This window comes from Pogoniulus pusillus, chromosome 1 (genome assembly GCF_015220805.1).
Source record: "Pogoniulus pusillus isolate bPogPus1 chromosome 1, bPogPus1.pri, whole genome shotgun sequence".
Lineage (NCBI taxonomy): Eukaryota > Metazoa > Chordata > Aves > Piciformes > Lybiidae > Pogoniulus > Pogoniulus pusillus.
Window position 1 is genome coordinate 1,663,780 of NC_087264.1, and position 17,855 is coordinate 1,681,634.

General features: G+C 54.7%; 2 protein-coding genes across 3 annotated transcripts in view; one reads left to right on the forward strand and one right to left on the reverse strand.

The window, feature by feature from the left end:
* Positions 1–4,740: 4,740 nt before the first annotated feature.
* Positions 4,741–14,137, forward strand: LGALS3 (galectin 3). The gene is made up of 7 exons (XM_064152651.1): positions 4,741–4,871; positions 6,652–6,698; positions 6,823–6,845; positions 8,419–8,748; positions 8,963–9,051; positions 10,557–10,725; positions 13,874–14,137. The coding sequence occupies exons 3-7, from the start codon at positions 6,828–6,830 to the stop codon at positions 14,027–14,029; spliced, it is 762 nt and encodes a 253-aa protein (XP_064008721.1). The 5' UTR covers positions 4,741–4,871; positions 6,652–6,698; positions 6,823–6,827; the 3' UTR covers positions 14,030–14,137.
* A 1,747-nt stretch (positions 14,138–15,884) lies between these two features.
* DLGAP5 (DLG associated protein 5) overlaps positions 15,885–17,855 on the reverse strand; it is a 46,304-nt gene continuing 44,333 nt past the window's right edge. For both annotated transcript variants that reach the window (XM_064147216.1, XM_064147130.1), the window contains exon 19: positions 15,885–17,086. In XM_064147216.1, the coding sequence (XP_064003286.1) occupies positions 16,964–17,086 (123 nt within the window). In that variant the 3' untranslated portion in view covers positions 15,885–16,963. The remainder of the gene's footprint in view (positions 17,087–17,855) is intronic.

The following is a 17,855-nucleotide window of genomic DNA, read 5'->3' on the forward strand; positions in this document are numbered from 1 at the left end:
ATTTTATGTTGGTTGGATAGGGCTGGGTGCTAGGCTGGGCTGGATGAGCTTGGAGGTCTCTTCCAACCTGCTTAATTCTATGTTGGTTGGATAGGGCTGGGTGCTAGGCTGGGCTGGATGAGCTTGGAGGTCTCTTCCAACCTGCTTGATTCTATGATTCTATGATAGGGTGAGAGGTGGTAGCCTCGAGTTGCAGAAGGGGAGGTTTAGGCTGGCCATCAGAAGAAAAGTCTTCACTGAAAGGGTTGACAAACCCTGGCACAGGCTGCCCAGGGAGGTGGTTGAATCCTCATCCCTGGAGGTGTTTAAAAGACACAGAGGTGTGGTGCTGAGGGACATGGTTTAGCACCAGGCTTGATAGAATTAGGTACTGGTTGGACTCAATGACCTTAAAGGTGTTTTCCACCCAAAAGGGCTCTATGCTTTTATGATGCTGCAGACAGCTGGCAGGCCACAGAGGGGAGTTCCAATGCTGGCTTTGCCTGGGATGCCCTTTTGCAGCCAGGTGGATAGTTGGAGCTGACTCAGTCACTGGCATGCAGGGCTGAAACTGAAGTGGCACCTTGGGGAGGGGCAGTGCAGGGCTCCATAAAGGCATCTGTGGCACTCGGATCCTCATTCCTGTGTCTGAGAAAGGAGATAAGATTGTGGTGGTTCCTGTTCCCCAGCCTGGGAGGTTGCACAGGGGGGAAGGAAAGATGATGACTGGATTCAGCAGCTTGGATAGTGCCACCCATGGCCTTGCTGGTAGATCTGCAGCCCAAACGTTGCTCATGATGGTGGTTCCAGACCCCACACACAACTCAGGCCACAGGAAGCATGAGACTGGTGGAATCACAGGGTCAGTCAGGGTGGGAAGGGAGCACAAGGAGCAGCCAGTTCCAGCCCCCCTGCCATGCCCAGGGACACCCTACCCTAGAGCAGGCTGCACACAGCCTCAGCCAGCCTGGCCTCAAACACCTCCAGCCATTGGGGACTGAGTGGCTGGAGAGCAGCCAGGAGGAAAGGGCCCTGGGGGTACTGATAGACAGTAAGCTGAAGATGAGCCAGCAGTGTGCCCAGGTGGCCAAGAGAGCCAATGGCATCCTGGCCTGCATCAGGAACAGTGTGGCCAGTAGGACAAGGGAGGTTATTCTGCCCCTGTACTCAGCACTGCTCAGGCCACACCTTGAGTACTGTGTCCAGTTCTGGGCCCCTCAATTCAAGAAAGATGTTGAGGTGCTGGAACATGTCCAGAGAAGGGCAACAAAGCTGGTGAGGGGCCTGGAACACAAATCCTATGAGGAGAGGTTGAGGGAGCTGGGCCTGTTTAGCCTGGAGAAGAGGAAGCTCAGGGGTGATCTTATTACTGTCTACAACTACCTGAAGGGGCATTGTAGCCAGGTGGGGGGTGGCCTCTTCTCCCAGGCAACCAGCAATAGAACAAGGGGACACAGTCTCAAGTTGTGGCAGGGTAGGTCTAGGCTGGATGTTAGGAAGAAGTTCTTCCCAGAGAGAGTGATTGGCATTGGAATGGGCTGCCCAGGGAGGTGGTGGAGGCACTGTCCCTGGGGGTCTTCAAGAAAAGCCTGGATGAGGCACTTAGTGCCATGGTCTGGTTGATTGGTTAGGGCTGGGTGCTAGGTTGGACTGGATGAGCTTGGAGGTCTCTTCCAACCTGGTTGATTCTATGATTCTATGATTCTATGGGGCCTCAACCACCTCCCTGGGCAACCCAGTCCAGCCTCTCACCACTCTCCTGCTCAGGAACTTCCTTCTCACCTCCAGCCTCACTCTCCCCACCTCCAGCTTTGCTCCTTTCCCCCCACTCCTGGCACTCCCTGAACCCTGAGGATGTGTGTTCTGCTCTGTAAAGGGCACTGGATCTCTTGTGCCATCGAATTTCTTGCCCTCTGGATTGATTTCCTTCCCATTAGCCACAGAATCATGGAATGTTGGGACCTGCCCTGGCACAGCTTGAGGCTGTGTGCCCTTCTTTGCTGCAGCAAAGCCCAACCCCAGCTGGCTGCAGCCTCCCTGCAGGGAGCAAATAGCTGTACTTGTGTCTTCTCTGGAGCTTGCTTAGTGCTCTGGTAATAAACCCAACTGCTCCCTTCTCTCTGTCCCCAGAGGCACAGCTGCCAAGCCACAACCACCACACCTCTGTGTCCAACCCTGTGAGTCATGGGAGGATGACTCAGATGATGTGGGGCAGGGAAACTGTGGATGTTTCATGGCCCTGCGTGCAAAGGGCTCAGCCCACGAATGCTGAAGTGATCCTCACTGCTGCTGCTTGCTTCGTTTGAGTGGAGAAATCAGCTCAAGTTGGTTGATTTTGTGATTCTAGGTTTTGGGTCCTGGCTTCACTTTTGGGCCAACCTTTGTTTTGACACAGTGTCTCTGTTGCCTGACTGAAGCACAAAGCTTATGGCACTGGGGAGGATAAAAATAACACCACCAGGTAACCTTTACTGCTGACTGTGGTGATTCATAGAGTGCTTTGGGTTGGAAGGAACCTTGGACATCAGCTAGTTCCAGCCCTGCCTGGCATCAGCAGAGACACCCTCCACTAGACCAGGCTGCTCAAGGCCTTTTAGAGGTCTCCTTAGCCTATCTGAGCCCAGTCCTGTTTTAATGTCTTCACTGATGATCTGGAGCAGGGGACTGAGTCCAGCATCAGTGAGTTTGCTGATGAGACCAAGCTAGGAGCAGCTGTGGAGCTGTTGGAGGGTAGCAGAGCCCTGCAGAGGGACCTGGCCAGGCTGGATGGGTGGGCAGAGGCCAAGGGGATGAGACTGAACAAGGCCAAGGGCAGGGTTCTGCACTTTGGCCACAACAACCCCAAGCAGCACTTGGGGCTGGGGCCAGAGTGGCTGAGAGCAGCCAGGCAGAGAGGGAGCTGGGGGTGCTGGGAGAGAGGAGCTGAAGCTGAGGCAGCAGTGCCCAGGTGGGCAGCAGAGCCAATGGCATCCTGGGCTGGCTCAGGAGCAGTGTGGGCAGCAGGACAAGGGAGGTTCTTCTGCCCCTGTGCTCAGCACTGCTCAGGCCACACCTGGAGTGCTGTGTCCAGTTCTGGGCTCCTCCATTGCAGAGATGTTGAGGTGCTGGAAGGTGTTGAGAGAAGGGCAGCAAGGCTGGGGAGGGGCCTGGAGCACAGCCCTGTGAGGAGAGGCTGAGGGAGCTGGGGGTGTGCAGCCTGCAGCAGAGGAGGCTCAGGGCAGAGCTCATTGCTGTCTGCAGCTGCCTGCAGGGAGGCTGTAGCCAGGTGGGGTTGGGCTCTGCTGCCAGGCAAGCAGCAAGAGAAGAAGGGGACACAGTCTGGAGTTGTGGCAGGGCAGGTCTAGGCTGGATGTTGTTAGGAAGTTGTTGTCAGAGAGAGTGATTGGCATTGGAATGGGCTGCCCAGGGAGGTGGTGGAGTCTGTGTGGCTGGAGGTGTTGAAGCCAAGCCTGGCTGGGGCACTTAGTGCCATGGTCTGGTTGCTTGGCCAGGGCTGGGTGCTAGGTTGGACTGGCTGATTTTGGAGCTCTCTTCCAGCCTGCTGGATTCTGTGATTCTAAGAAGTTTCACTAAAATTCATGACAATTAAACTCAGCAGATTTTCAGCCTTTTCTCCCCCTTGTATCAGCTGCCTCCTGCTGCAGCAGACCAGAGTTTCAGGGTGAAAAGACATCTTTTTATTCCTACCTATTGCTTTAAACCACGGAGCCCATGGAGAAAGCAGGAGAGAGCTCACCCTCAACCCACAGCTAAATTGCACTGGTTGAAATTACAGCTGCTACTAAGAGCTCTCCAGCCCCAGCCTCCAAGGGGCCTCAGTGCCCCAGGTAGAAAGCAAAGGTTTTGGTTTTGGGGTTGTTTTTTTTTTCTATTTTCTTTATTTTCTCCCTTTTCCTCCCTTTTTTATTTTTCTTTTTTCCCCCTTTTTTATTTTTTCTTTTTAAAAATTTTTTCTTCCCCCCTTTTCTTTTTCTTTTTTCCTTTCCCCCCTTTTTTCTTTTCTTTTTTTTCCCTTTCCCCCCCTTTTTTCTTTTTTCCATTTAATTTTCCCTTTTTTCTTTTTTCCATTTTATTTTCCCTTTTTTCTTTTTTCCTTTTTTCATTTTTTCCTTTCCCTTTTTTTTTCTTTTCCCCTTTTTCCTTTTTCATTTTTTTCTCTTCCTTTTTTTCCCCCTTTTTTTCTTTTTTCCTTTTTTCTTTTATCTTTTTTGTCTTTTTTTTTCTTTCCCCCTTCTCTCTTCTCTTCTCTTCTCTCTTCTCTTCTCTTCTCTTCTCTTCTCTTCTCTTCTCTTCTCTTCTCTTCTCTTCTCTTCTCTTCTCTTCTCTTCTCTTCTCTTTTCTTTTCTTTCTTTTTTCCTTCTCTTTTTTCTTTTCTTTTCTCTTTTCTTTTTTTTTCCTTTTCTTTTTTTCTTTTCTCTCCTTTTTCCCTTTTTTTTCTCTTTCCCCCTTCCCCCCCCCCTTTTTTCCTTTTTTTCTCTTTTTAAAAATGTTTTCTTTTGATTTCTTTTTTTCCCCTTCCCCCCCCCCCCCCCCATTTTTCCTTTTTTTGCTCCTGTTTTCTCCCTCGGCAGCTCTCCAGCCGAAGCAGAACCACCAGCAGGAAGCGTTCCAAACGCAAACGCCTATTTGCGTCTGCTGCGGCTCTGGGAGGGAGTGAAAGCCTCTGACGCGTGGAGATCGACTGACCTGGGACAGGAAAGCTGAGCAGCTGCAGGTTAGCCTGTGGGTGGTGTCCCCAGGCCGTGCGGGGGAAGGGGAGGAGGTTGCTGTGCCGCAGCCGCTCCCCCCGCCCCATCCCCGCCCCGTCGGGTCCTCGCCGCCGGGTCCAGGCCGCCCAGCAGCGGTGGGGTCGCAGCTCCGCCGCCGAGAAGCGGGAGCCGGCGCAGCGCTCGGTGAGCAGATGCCCCCCGCGGGGGTCCCGGGTGGGAGCAGGGCAGCAGCAGCAGCAGCAGTACGGCGTGCACTGCTGTGCAGAGGCTGTGTCTGCCCTGCCGTGCGTGGGGGCGGGAGCCGGGACGCGCCCCGGGGCAGCTGCCGCCAGTGCCCGCCGCTGGCGGGGAGCGCTCTCGGCGGCTGCAGGGAGCGCTGCGGGTGACCGTGGGACGGGGAACGAATGAAGGCAGCCAGGAGCACAGCCCGGAAAATGGCTGCAGGAGTGGAGCCGAGGGGAGGAGAACGTCTGGGGCTTGCCTGGGGCGAGTGGGAGACTCGTGGGGTGCTTCGCAGGAGGTCTCCCTGGGGTGTTCGCCGCAGACCGTCCTCGCCAGGTCGGTGAGAGCTCAGGGAGTGGAGATCGAGCAAGTTGCATCTGAACAGTCCAAGTGGTGTCAGCAATACACTCTTTGAGGCACTGCTGGAGGGCAGAGCTGCCAGGGGCCCAGCAGAAAGCAAATCACCTGCTGGAGCTGTTGTGGAGTGCTTTGCTAGGATGCTGTTGAGCACTGGAACAGGTTGCCCAGGCAGCTGGTAGAGCCCCCAGCCTTGGAGACAGCCAACATCAGGTTGATGGGGGTCTGAACATGCTGATCTAGTTGGGGGTGTCCCTGCTGACCGCAAGGGAGAGGGACTAGAGGACCTTTAAAGGTCCCTGCCAATCCAAACTGTGCTGTGGCTCCCAGACCTACAATGCTGAAGAGACAGAAGGAGGACAGGGCAACCTCCAGGCTCTGAGCTTGGTGGCATCACTTCTTGGCACAGAGACTGAGTTTTCACTGGATATCAGAATCACAGAATCAGTCAGGGTGGGAAAGGACCACAAGGAGCAGCCAGTGCCAACCCCCCTGCCATGCCCAGGGACACCCTACCCTAGAGCAGGCTGCACACAGCCTCAGCCAGCCTGGCCTCAAACACCTCCAGCCATGGGGCCTCAACCACCTCCCTGGGCAACCCAGTCCAGCCTCTCACCACTCTCATGCTCAGGAACTTCCTCCTCATATCCAGCCTCACTCTCCCCACCTCCAGCTTTGCTCCATTCCCCCCACTCCTGCCACTCCCTCACAGCCTCAAAAGTCCCTCCCCAGCTTTTTTGTAGCCCCCTTCAGATGCTGGAAGGCCACAAGAAGGTCTCCTGGGAGCCTCCTCTGCTCCAGCCTGCACAGCCCCAACTCTTTCAGGCTGTGCTCACAGCAGAGCTGCTGCAGCCTCTCAGCATCCTCCTGGCCCTGCTCTGGACACTCTCCAGCATCTCCACAGCCCTCTTGTCCCAGGGGCTCCAGAGCTGGATGCAGGACTCCAGGTGGGGTCTCAGCAGAGCACAGCAGAGGAGGAGAATCTCCTCCCTGGCCCTGCTGGCCACACTGCTGCTGCTGCAGCCCAGGCTCTGCTTGGCTTTCTGGGCTGCAAGTGCACACTGCTGGCTCCTCTTGGGCTTCTCCTCCAGCAGCACCCCCAAGTCCCTCTCCTCAGGGCTGCTCTCCAGCCACTCACTGCCCAGCCTGGCATTGTGCTTGGCATTGCCTCCACCCAGCTGCAGGACCTTGCCCTTGGTCTTGTTGCCCCTCCTGAGCTTGGCTTGTGCCCACCTCTGCAGCCTGCCCAGGTGCCTCTGGATGGATCCCTGCCCTCCAGCCTGGCTGCTGCACCACACAGCTTGGTGTGGGCAGCAAACCTGCTGAGGCTGCACTCAGTGCCCAAGAGGCTCCTCCTGTTGGTGACCTTTGATTTCTCCCACAGGTACCAGGCAAGGGTTCGTTTGGCTGCCCCAGAGCTCTGCCTGGCAGGTAGGTGACACAGATTTAACAACCTCCATCCTGCTGCTGCTATCAGCTGCAGCTCCTCTCAAAGCTCTCCATTTGTGGGTGTGTGCTGACAGTGACCTTGGTGTCCTTTGTCTTTCTGCTGCAGGAGGAATGTCAGACGGATTCTCTGTAAGTATGGACTTCATCAAAGCCAGGTGGGGGCTGTGGAGGTCACCTTGCCTTGAGGCAGGGCTCTTTGGTGGGGAGGGAATGTGTCTTTGCTAACCTAAGTCCCCACATCCACTCCAGTTACATCAGCACTGAACTGGCTCTTTGGCAGCCTCACCCCAGGCATCCTCCATCCCTCTCTGCTGCTGGGAGGTGTCCTCAGTGTGTGCCCTTGGCTACAGAAGCTGGGAGCTGATAGAGCCTTTAAGGTCACCAGGTCCAGGCATTGATCTAACACTACCAAGTCTGGTCCTAAACCCTGTCCCTCAGCACCTTGGCTAAGCAGCTTTCAAATACCTCCATGCATGGTGGCTCAGCCTCTTCCCTGTGCAGCTTGTTTCAAGGCTGGGCAAATGTTTTGGTGAAGAATGTTCATAGCATCACAGAATCAGCCAGGCTGGAAGAGAGCTCCAAGCTCAGCCAGCCCAACCTGGCACCCAGCCCTGGCCAACCAACCAGACCATGGCACTAAGTGCCCCAGCCAGGCTTGGCTTCAACACCTCCAGGCACAGAGACTCCACCACCTCCCTGGGCAGCCATTCCAATGCCAATCACTCTCTCTGACAACAACTTCCTAACAACATCCAGCCTAGACCTGCCCTGGCACAGCTTGAGACTGTGTCCCCTTGTTCTGTTGCTGCTTGCCTGGCAGCAGAGCCCAACCCCACCTGGCTACAGCCTCCCTGCAGGCAGCTGCAGACAGCAATGAGCTCTGCCCTGAGCCTCCTCTGCTGCAGGCTGCACACCCCCAGCCTCTCCTCCAGCCTCCTTTCAGGTAGTTGTAGTGAATGAGTAAGTCTCACTTCAGTCTCCTCCAGACTAAACAGCCACAGCTCCTTAGCCACTCCTCACAAGGTTTCTTCTCTAGACCCTTCAGCAGCTTTGTTGCCCTTCTCTGGACACCCTCCAGCAGCTCACTGTCCTTGTAGAGAGAGTCCCAAAACTGACCCCAGCCCTCAAGGTGTGGTCTCAGCAGTGCTGAGTACAGGGAGACAATCACTGCCCTGCTCCTGCTGGTGACACTTGCTGGTCTGAGCCAGGATGCTGTTTGCCTTCTTGGCCAGCTGGGCACACACTGGCTCGGGGGGGCCTTATCATGGTCTACAACTACCTGAAAGAAGGTTGTGACCAGATGGGGTTGGTCTCCTCTCAAGCAAGCAGCAACAGAAGAAGGGGACACAGCCTCAAGCTGTGCCAGGGCAGGTCTAGGCTGGATGTTAGGAGGAAGTTGTTGGCAGAGAGAGTGGTTGGCACTGGCAGGGGCTGCCCAGGGAGGTGGTGGAGTTGCCATCCCTGGAGGTGTCTAAACCAAGCCTGGCTGTGGTACTTGCTGCTGTGATTGAGTTGCTTGGATAATGTTGGGTAATGGATTGGGCTTGATGGGCTCAAAGGTCTTTTCCAACCTGACTGCTGCTGTGATTCTGTGCTCTTCAGCCAGCTGTTGATCAGCACCCTCAGGGCCTTGTGGGGGCTCAGCCTAAGCCCAGGATCAGTGTCACCCTCCTAACCCTCCTCTTCTCCCCTCTGTCCCCAGTTATCCGATGCCTTGGCCCCCGGCAGCAACCCGAACCCCTCTGCGCCCCCACCCCACGGCTGGCCCTCCTGGGGGAGCCAGCCTCCAGCTCCTGGGGCATTCCCAGGCTATGCTCCCCCCCCGGGGCCGTATCCTGGAGCACCTGGAGCATTCCCTGCAGCACCAGGAGCCTATCCAGGAGGACCAGCAGGACATGGACTGTATCCAGGAGCACCCGGAGCGTTCCCTGGAGCACCAGCAGGACCAGGGCCATATCCTGCTCCAGGACAACCACCCAGTGGCCCTGGACTCGGGCCACATCCTCCGCAGGGTGGACCAGCTGCTCCCATGGTAACAGCTCCATCGTGTTTGTAAGGGTTTCTGTGCCTTCACTGCATGGCCACGGGAGGGAGCTGGGGTTGGCTGCCTCCAGAGAGGCTGGCATGAATTGCCACCGTGCCCCAGGGCTGCCTTGCTGTGTTGCCATACTGAGAGCCAGCCCATGCCTGAGCACTGGGCTTTGGACATGGTTTTCTGCTAACACCAACTCCCTCTTGCCTCCCAGAAAGTGCCCTTCGAGATGCCCCTGCAGGCAGGACTCATCCCTCGGATGCTGCTAACCATCACAGGGACTGTCAGCCCCAACCCTAACAGGTACTGTGTGTGTCCAGCTCTGAGGGGGAGCTCCAGCTCCAGGGAGGCTGGAACTTGCTTTCCATTCCTGAGGAGCAGCTGCCTGGTGCCAAATCAGCTGTTACACACAGTCAGTGTGCAAGTGCCCTCTCGAGGGAGGGGGTGGTGTAGTGGCACTGCAGCGCTGGGATGGACCTGAGGATCTGAGAGGTCTTTTGCAGCCTTGCTGAGCCTATGAGTGTCCATTAGGGCCTGTGGCTCCTTCCTGCCCACTTGCTGCCACATTTGGCAAGCCCTGGGCCAGAGCCTGAGGCTTTCACAGAACCACAGAATCAGTCAGGGTTGGAAGGGACCACAAGGAGCAGCCAGTTCCAACCCCCCTGCCATGCCCAGGGACACCCTACCCTAGAGCAGGCTGCACACAGCCTCAGCCAGCCTGGCCTCAAACACCTCCAGCCATGGGGCCTCAACCACCTCCCTGGGCAACCCATGCCAGCCTCTCACCACTCTCATGCTCAGGAACTTCCTCCTCACCTCCAGCCTCACTCTCCCCACCTCCAGCTTTGCTCCATTCCCCCCACTCCTGGCACTCCCTCACAGCCTCAAAAGTCCCTCCCCAGCTTTTTTGTAGCCCCCTTCAGATCCTGGAAGGCCACAAGAAGGTCCCCTGGGAGCCTCCTCTGCTCCAGCCTGCACAGCCCCAACTCTTTCAGTCTGTGCTCACAGCAGAGCTGCTGCAGCCCTCTGAGCATCCTCCTGGCCCTGCTCTGGACACTCTCCAGCATCTCCACAGCCCTCTTGTCCCAGGGGCTCCAGAGCTGGATGCAGGACTCCAGGTGGGGTCTCAGCAGAGCACAGCAGAGGGGGAGAATCCCCTCCCTGGCCCTGCTGGCCACACTGCTGCTGCTGCAGCCCAGGCTCTGCTTGGCTTTCTGGGCTGCAAGTGCACACTGCTGGCTCCTGCTGAGTTTCTCCTCCAGCAGCACCCCCAAGTCCCTCTCCTCAGGGCTGCTCTCCAGCCACTCACTGCCCAGCCTGCATTGGTGCTTGGCATTGCCTCCACCCAGCTGCAGGACCTTGCCCTTGCTCTTGTTGACCCTCCTGAGCTTGGCTTGTGCCCACCTCTGCAGCCTGTGCAGTGCCTCTGGATGGATCCCTGCCCTCCAGCCTGGCTGCTGCACCACACAGCTTGGTGTGGGCAGCAAACCTGCTGAGGCTGCACTCAGTGCCTCTGTCCATGGCACCCACAAAGATGTTGAACAAGACTGGTGCCAGGAATGACCCCTGAGGGACTCTGCTTGTCACTGCCTGCACTTGGCCATGGAGCCATTGGCAGCCACTCTCTGGGTGCAGCCATCAAGCCAGTTCTCTATCCATCCAGTGCTGCACCCCTCAAACCCCTGTGCCACCAGCTTGGGGACCAGGATGTGGTGCAGGACAGTGCCAAAGGCTCTGCTCAGGTGCAGGCAGATGACACCACCCTCCCTCTGGTGGAACAAGCAGCAGATGCAGTCCTGTCTTGGCAGGTTCTCCGTGGATTTCAAGAGAGGGAATGACATTGCCTTCCACTTCAACCCCCGCTTCAAGGAGGACAGGAGGAAAGTCATCGTCTGCAACTCCCTGTTCCAGGGTAACTGGGGCCAGGAGGAGAGGACAGCTCCCAGGTTCCCATTTGAAGCTGGAAAACCCTTCAAGGTAACAAAGAAGCCCCCAAAACTCAGTCTCAAAGAGCCAACCATGTGCTGGGTAGGGGGGGTTGGGCAGGGCCCTGCAACAAACCTGGCTGTGAGGTGTACAGTAAGCTGCCCGTGGGACAGCAGTGTCCTTCTGGCCAAGGAGCCCAACCCAGGGCATTAACCAAGTGTGGCCAGAAGGGCAGGGAAGGTTCTCCTCCAACTGCTCTGCCCTGGTGGGGCCTCATGTGGAGTGTTGTGTTGAGTTCTGGGTCTCCCAGTTGAAGAGTCACTGGGATACGCTAGGAAGTGCCCAACAGAGGCTACAAGGATGCCTAAGGGACAGGAACACTGTCTGGTGAGGAAAGGCTGGGAGCCCTGGCACAGGCTGCCCAGAGAGGCTGTGGAGTCTCCTTCTCTGGAGTCTGTCAAGGCCTGTCTGGGTGTGTTCCTGTGTGCCCTGAGGTAGATTGTGTGCTCCTGCTCTGGCATGATCTCCCCCCCCATGGGGGGTCCCTCCCAACCATCCTGTGAGCCTGGGACCCTGTGACCTGGAGCTGCTCAGTGTGGAGAAGACTGAGAGGAGCTCATACTCATGTCTCTAAGTATCTGAAGGGTGGCTGCCAAGAACGTGCCAGTGTCATTTCAGTGGTGTCATCAGTTCAAGAGAGATGTTGAGGTGCTGGAAGGTGTTTGGAGAAGGGCAGCAAGGCTGGGGAGGGTCCTGGAGCAGAGCCCTGTGAGGAGAGGCTGAGGGAGCTGGGGGTGTGCAGCCTGCAGCAGAGGAGGCTCAGGGCAGACCTCATTGCTGCCTGCAGCTGCCTGCAGGGAGGCTGTAGCCAGGTGGGGTTGGGCTCTGCTGCCAGGCAAGCAGCACCAGAACAAGGGGACACAGTCTGGAGTTGTGCCAGGGGAGGTCTAGGCTGGATGTTGTTAGGAAGTTGTTGTCAGAGAGAGTGATTGGCATTGGAATGGGCTGCCCAGGGAGGTGGTGGAGTCTGTGTGGCTGGAGGTGTTGAAGCCAAGCCTGGATGGCACTCCAGACCCCTCCCCAGCCTTGCTGCCCTTCTCCAAACACCTTCCAGCACCTCAACATCTCTCTTGAACTGAGCAGCCCAGAACTGGACACAGCACTCCAGAGGTGGCCTGAGCAGTGCTGAGCACAGGGGCAGAAGAACCTCCCTTGTCCTGCTGCCCACACTGCTCCTGAGCCAGCCCAGGATGCCATTGGCTCTGCTGCCCACCTGGGCACTGTTGCCTCAGCTTCAGCTCCTCTCTCCCAGCACCCCCAGCTCCCTCTCTGCCTGCCTGCTCTCAGCCACTCTGGCCCCAGCCCCAAGTGCTGCTTGGGGTTGTTGTGGCCAAAGTGCAGAACCCTGGAATGGGCTGCCTGGGGAGGTGGTGGAGTCGCCGTCCCTGGGGCAGTTCAAGGCAAGGTTGGATGTGGCACTTGGTGCCATGGTCTAGCCTTGAGCTCTGTGGTAAAGGGTTGGACTTGATGATCTGTGAGGTCTCTTCCAACCTTGGTGATACTGTGATACTGTGTTCAGTCTCATCCCATTGGCCTCTGCCCACCCATCCAGCCTGGCCAGGTCCCTCTGCAGGGCTCTCCTACCCTCCAACAACTCCACAGCTGCTCCTAGCTTGGTATCATCTCCAAACTTCCTGATGCTGGACTCAATCCCCTGCTCCAGATAATCACTAAAGATACTGAACAGGACTGGGCCCAGCACTGACCCCTGGGGCACACCACTGGTGCCAGCTGCCAACCAGCTGTGGCACCATTCACCTGCACTCTCTGGGCTCTGCCCTCCAGCCAGTTCTTGACCCCTATCAGAGTGAATCTGTCCAAGCCAGGAGCTGCCAGCTGTGCCAGGAGCTGCTTGTGGCAGACACTGTCAAAGGCTTTGCTGCAGTCCAGGCAGACTCCATCCACAGCCTGCCCCACATGCACCAGGCAGGAAGCTGATGATAAAAGGAGATCAGGTTGGTGAGGCAGGACCTGCCCTTCCTGCAGGTGAAGGTGTCCAGGGTGTAACTTCTTCCCACTTGTGTTATTCCCCTTTATTAACTCCTCCTTCCTTGCACTGTTGCTCTGCAGCAGCTGCTGGCAAGGTTCTGTACAGCAGTTTCCCCGTTAGCAGCCAAGCTCTCTGCACAAGCTGCTGCTTCTGCAAGCACAGCTCCCACTGCTTCCTCATAGCACTCTCATAGGCATGAGGAGCCATAAACCGTGGGCCAGCCCTGAAGGAGAAGTACAGCTGGGCTTTGGGGGAGGCAAAGGTCACCAGTGTTCCTGCAGCTTGGAGTTGCTGCACCAGCTTCTCCACATGCCTCTGGGCTGGGTTCAGCTGGAAGCAGACATTAGTCAGTGCCAGACTGCTCGAGTCCAGGGGTCAAACCTGCAGCTTTGTTGAGGCAGAACCAAGCACCAATGCAGGCTGGGCAGTGAGTGGCTGGAGAGCAGCCCTGAGGACAGGGACTTGGGGGTGCTGCTGGAGGAGGAGCTCAGTATGAACTGTCAAGTGTGCACTTGCAGCCCAGAGAGCAATCAGAGGCTTAGGCTGCAGCAAGAGCAATGTGGGCAACAGGGTGAGGCAAGTGATTATCTCCCTCTATTCTGCACTGGTGAGACCCCAGCACCCAGCTCTGGAGCCCCTATTAGATGAGCTGGAGTGTGTCCAGAGAAGGGCCACGAAGATGCTTAGAGGGCTGCAGCAGCTCTGCTGTGAGGAAAGACTGAGGGAGTTGGGGCTGTTCAGTTTGGATAGAAGGCTCTGAGGTGACCTTGTTGTGGCCTTTCAGCACTTTAAGGGGACTTAGAAGAAAGCAGGGAGGGACTTTTGAGGCTGCCAGGACTGGGGAGAATGGAACAAAGCTGGAAATAGGGAGATTCAGACTGCATTTTTAGGAAGAAGTTCTTCACCATGAGGGTGGTGAGACCCTGGAATGGGTTATGCAGAGCAGTAGTGGAAGCCTTATCCCTGGAGGTGTTTAAGGCCTGGCTGGATGAGGCTCTGGGCAACCTGATCGAGTGTGAGGTGTCCCTGCCCATGGTAGTGGGGGGGGGGGTTGCAACTAGATGATCCCTGTGGTCCCTTCCAACCCTGACTGATTCTGTGATTCATCCTAGAGCTAACCTTTGGGGCTGGGTGGGGGTTTTCTTTCAGCTCCAGATCCTTTGTGAGGTGGATCACTTCAAGGTGGCAGTGGATGATGCTCACCTGCTGCAGTACAACTTCCGTGAGAAGAGGCTGAACGAGGTCACCAAGCTCTGCATCGCTGGGGACGTCACCCTCACCAGCGTCATGCCCACCATGATCTAAGGCTGCTGCTGGAGCTGCAGTGTAAGCTTTGTGCTCCTGCTCTGGCTGTAACAGAAGTGCCTTTTGACATGACTCTCTTGCAGTAATAAACCACACTTTCACAAGTGACCTTTGGTTCACCATCAGCTCAGACAACGTAACAGAGCAGCCCAGAGAACTGGGCCAGATCAGCCTGGAGAGGTGAGGCCACACCTTTAGTACTGCCCTCACTTTTGGGGCCTTCACTACAAGGAGAATAGTGAGTTGCTGGAGTGGGGTCAAAGCAGGGCAGTGAAGCTGGTGAAGGGTCTGGAATCATAGAAACAACCAGGTTGGAAGAGAGCTCCAAGTTCATCCAGTCCAGCCTAGCACCCAGCCCTGCCCAACCAACCAGACCATGGCACTAAGTGCCCCAGCCAGGCTTGGCTTCAACACCTCCAGCCACACAGACTCCACCACCTCCCTGGGCAGCCCATTCCAATGGCAAACTACAAGTCTGAGGAGCAGCTGAGCAAACTGGGGCTGTTTAGCCTGGAGAGAAGCTGAGGTCCTCTACAACTCCCTGAAAGGAGGTTGGAACAAGGTGGGGATCAGTTTTATCTCCCAAGTAATAAGACAAGAGGAAATGGCCTCCAGTTGCACCAGAGGAGGCTTAGGCTGGATGTTAGAAGAAAATGCATCACTGAAGGGTTGTCAGACCTTGGAACAGGCTGCCCAAAGAAGTGGTTGAATCTTCCATGGAGGTATTTAGAAGCCATGCAGCTGTGGTGCTAAGGGCCATGGTTTAGCAGCAGATTGGGCAGTGTCAGGTCAGCAACTGGACTTGATGCTCTTAAAGATCTTTTCCAACCAAAAGACTCTCTGATCTTCCAGGAAGTTAAAATGTGGATGCAGCTGAATTCTCACTGTAGAGACAGGGAATCTCTCTGACAGAGGATCACAACTGGGAGCTGTTTGGTTGTAGGGAGAGGAAGACTTAGGGAAGCAGCCTGTGAAATACCACTGCTGGTTCTGCAACCCAGGGCAGCAGTCCCCACCCCAACAGTTGCCAGGCAGCAAGCAGCAGCTCTTATTTTCAGTTTGGGTTCCTTTAGCAAGAAAGAAATAAACAGCACAGCAAAGGACTCCTTCCCCCCAGGCAGGAGCTGCAGGTCAGGCTCTGAATATGGTCTTTGTAATTCCCTGAAGCTGGCCATGTAGAAACACTGCAAAATGGGGAAGACTCCTAAAGCCAGGAGGAAGAAAAATCTCTCTCTCCTCGACCATGGTTAAATTTCCCCCTCCACTTCCAGAACTGATTCAATGGCCTGGCACTGTCTGTCCTGAGCACTCCTCACTCCCCAAGGAGACCTCTTTTAGATAAGCATTATGCACTGCCTGGAGTGGGTCACAAGCCTTTTGCTTCCCTACCCTCATCACTTCTGCATGAGTCAAGAGCAGTTTTAAGGGTGGGGAAGTATATTGGCACACTCACCTCATGAGTCAGACTAGTTAGAGAGTGCTCCCTTGGCTGTGAGTCAGTGCCCCATTCCTCTCTGCAAAACAAGAGCAGTGCCAGAACTGCTGCTGAGCTTCTTCAGCATCTCTGATGGGTCCTGTGCTCTTCTGTAACTTCATTAGTACTTCAAATCGTTGTGACTTGGCCTTTCTAAGTGCTGACATTCCCAGCAGAGGCAGTGACCTGGGCCAGCACGTGGCTAAGAGCAGCTGCTGTCTATGTTGGATGTCAGAAATCCTTTGTCCCCACTCTTCAGTGCACAGACTTGATGCCTGAGCAGAGCAGGGAGGTCGGTAAGAGCTCTTTATTTAAGCTAGCCCTAGGAGCAGAGTTTCACAAAGAGAAGAGTTGATTCCAGCACCACACACCCATCTCACATCAGCTTTCTCCATTTCTTTATTTCAGTATAATCAGTACACAGCTCCCAGGTTAAAACTTAAGGTTGTTTTTTTTTCCCCTCCCAATCTCAGATGTGGTGGCAAATGCTTTCTGCTGGGGGAGCTGAAGTACCTCTGCTTGGTTTAAAAACAAAGCCCAGGGAAGAATGTGGATGTTACATTAAGGTCACTCTGACAAGAAAGTATTTGTTAAAATCATGGCAACTGGAGGTACTCCAATGCTACTACTCAGAGTATCTGTAACTGCATGGATTACAGTCTGGATAAGAGACTGCATGAAGAACAAGACACAGGAACAGGCTCCAAGGGTTTAAGAGAAAGAGGTTAAGAGACTTTCACATGAAAAAGCAAAAAGAGAACAGTTTGGCTTCAGGATACTTCAGATGCTCAGTGGAAAGCTGTGTCCTTGAAGGGATGAACAATCAGTGCCTGTTTTAACACACTGCCAGGAAAAACATATGCTCTGACTCTGCAATCTTTGTTCTGATCTAGTTTTTACTACCTCAAACCAAGTGGTTGTTAAACACCAGGAAGGAATTAGTCATGTCAACTCCTGACACAGCTGCTGCTGCACAGAATACTGGAGCTTATGGTGCACCAGTACCCCACAGCAGCAACAGTGGTTTGGGAGAAGCAATGAGCTGAATCTCACACTCAGAAGGTTCCCCCCACAACACATCAGAATTAGGGCACAGGTATAGCTAGTCTGGTAAAAGGAAGCAAGGTCAGGACAGAAAAGCTTGAAGTTTGTTTTACAAGTTGGAGTAAAAATGAAATAGATAAAAAAATATACAAAAATAAAACCATTTTGCCTTGCAATTGCAATGTGCAAAGCATGGACACAGGAGGTCTAACCAGCAAAGATCCTGCTGCTAGTGTGCAGTGCACAACAACTGTACTGTAGTGAAGTGTGTTGTAACAATCTAAGACTGACCACAAAAATACTACAGGTGTTTGTCCACCCAGGACATAGTTGGAGGGTAACAGTTTGCATTCCAGATAGCCACTGTGGGGTTTTGGGTTAATACAATTTACACATTCTGCAGTCCAAGTCACTTTTCATTTTTGCTCAGAGTGGGAAACAGGAGAAAATACAATGAGGTCACTGAATGTTTCAGTGGCTGCAAACCTCTGGGCTTTGCTCTTGACTGGTGTGAAGGGGAGCTCAGCATCCAGCATGGGCTGTGGGAGAAAGCAGAGTTTGAGGTGAGTCTTGGAGACAGTTACCTGCTCTGCAAAACACCACTGCAGTGACACACAAGACAAGCTAACAGCAAATGGCATTTTCTCTGATGCCATCTGTACAGCCACCAGACCAACAAGAATTACTGGCTGGCTCGAGGATGTGAGGTGCAATGCCTAATGGAGAGGTGACTGTAACACTGAGGGACAAAACCAGCAGGGAAATGCTTCTGGCAAGAGAACAGAGGCAGGGAATTCTTGCCTCTCCCTTGGCACTGTGGACACATCACAGCTTTAGAATAAGCAAAGCACTCATCAGGCAGAGCTGAAGTCTGCAGCACTTCAGTAAATGCACTAAGTGCTGAGGCAGTTGGGGTGACTCAGCCTGAAGAAGAGAAAGCTCCTGGGAGACCTTCTGGTGGCCTGTTGGCAATTAGAGAGGCCAGTCAGAAAGCTGGGGACATACTTTTCAGCAGAGTCTGTTGTGACAGTCCAAGGGGTGATTGGTTTAAACTAAACTAGGGTAAATTTAAACACTGACCCAGACAGGTGGCAGATGCCCCATCCCTGGAAACATTCCAGGTCAGGTTGTTTTGGGCTGTGAGCAACTTGAGGGCTCTGCTGACTGCAGTGGGGTTGGATTAGAAGATGTTAAGAGCTCTCTTCCAGCCCAAACCAGTCCATGATTCTACACTAAAATGGGCTTGCTTATACATGACACCATTCCAAAGCAACAGCCACAGGATCACAGCATGATTTGAGTAGGAAG

Excerpts from the sequence above, each read along its gene's own strand:
- LGALS3 (XM_064152651.1), top strand. Across the intron at positions 9,052-10,556 it reads GTCAGCCCCAACCCTAACAG|GTTCTCCGTGGATTTCAAGA; the intron begins GTACTGTGTGTG and ends CTGTCTTGGCAG. Across the intron at positions 10,726-13,873 it reads AAGCTGGAAAACCCTTCAAG|CTCCAGATCCTTTGTGAGGT; the intron begins GTAACAAAGAAG and ends GTTTTCTTTCAG.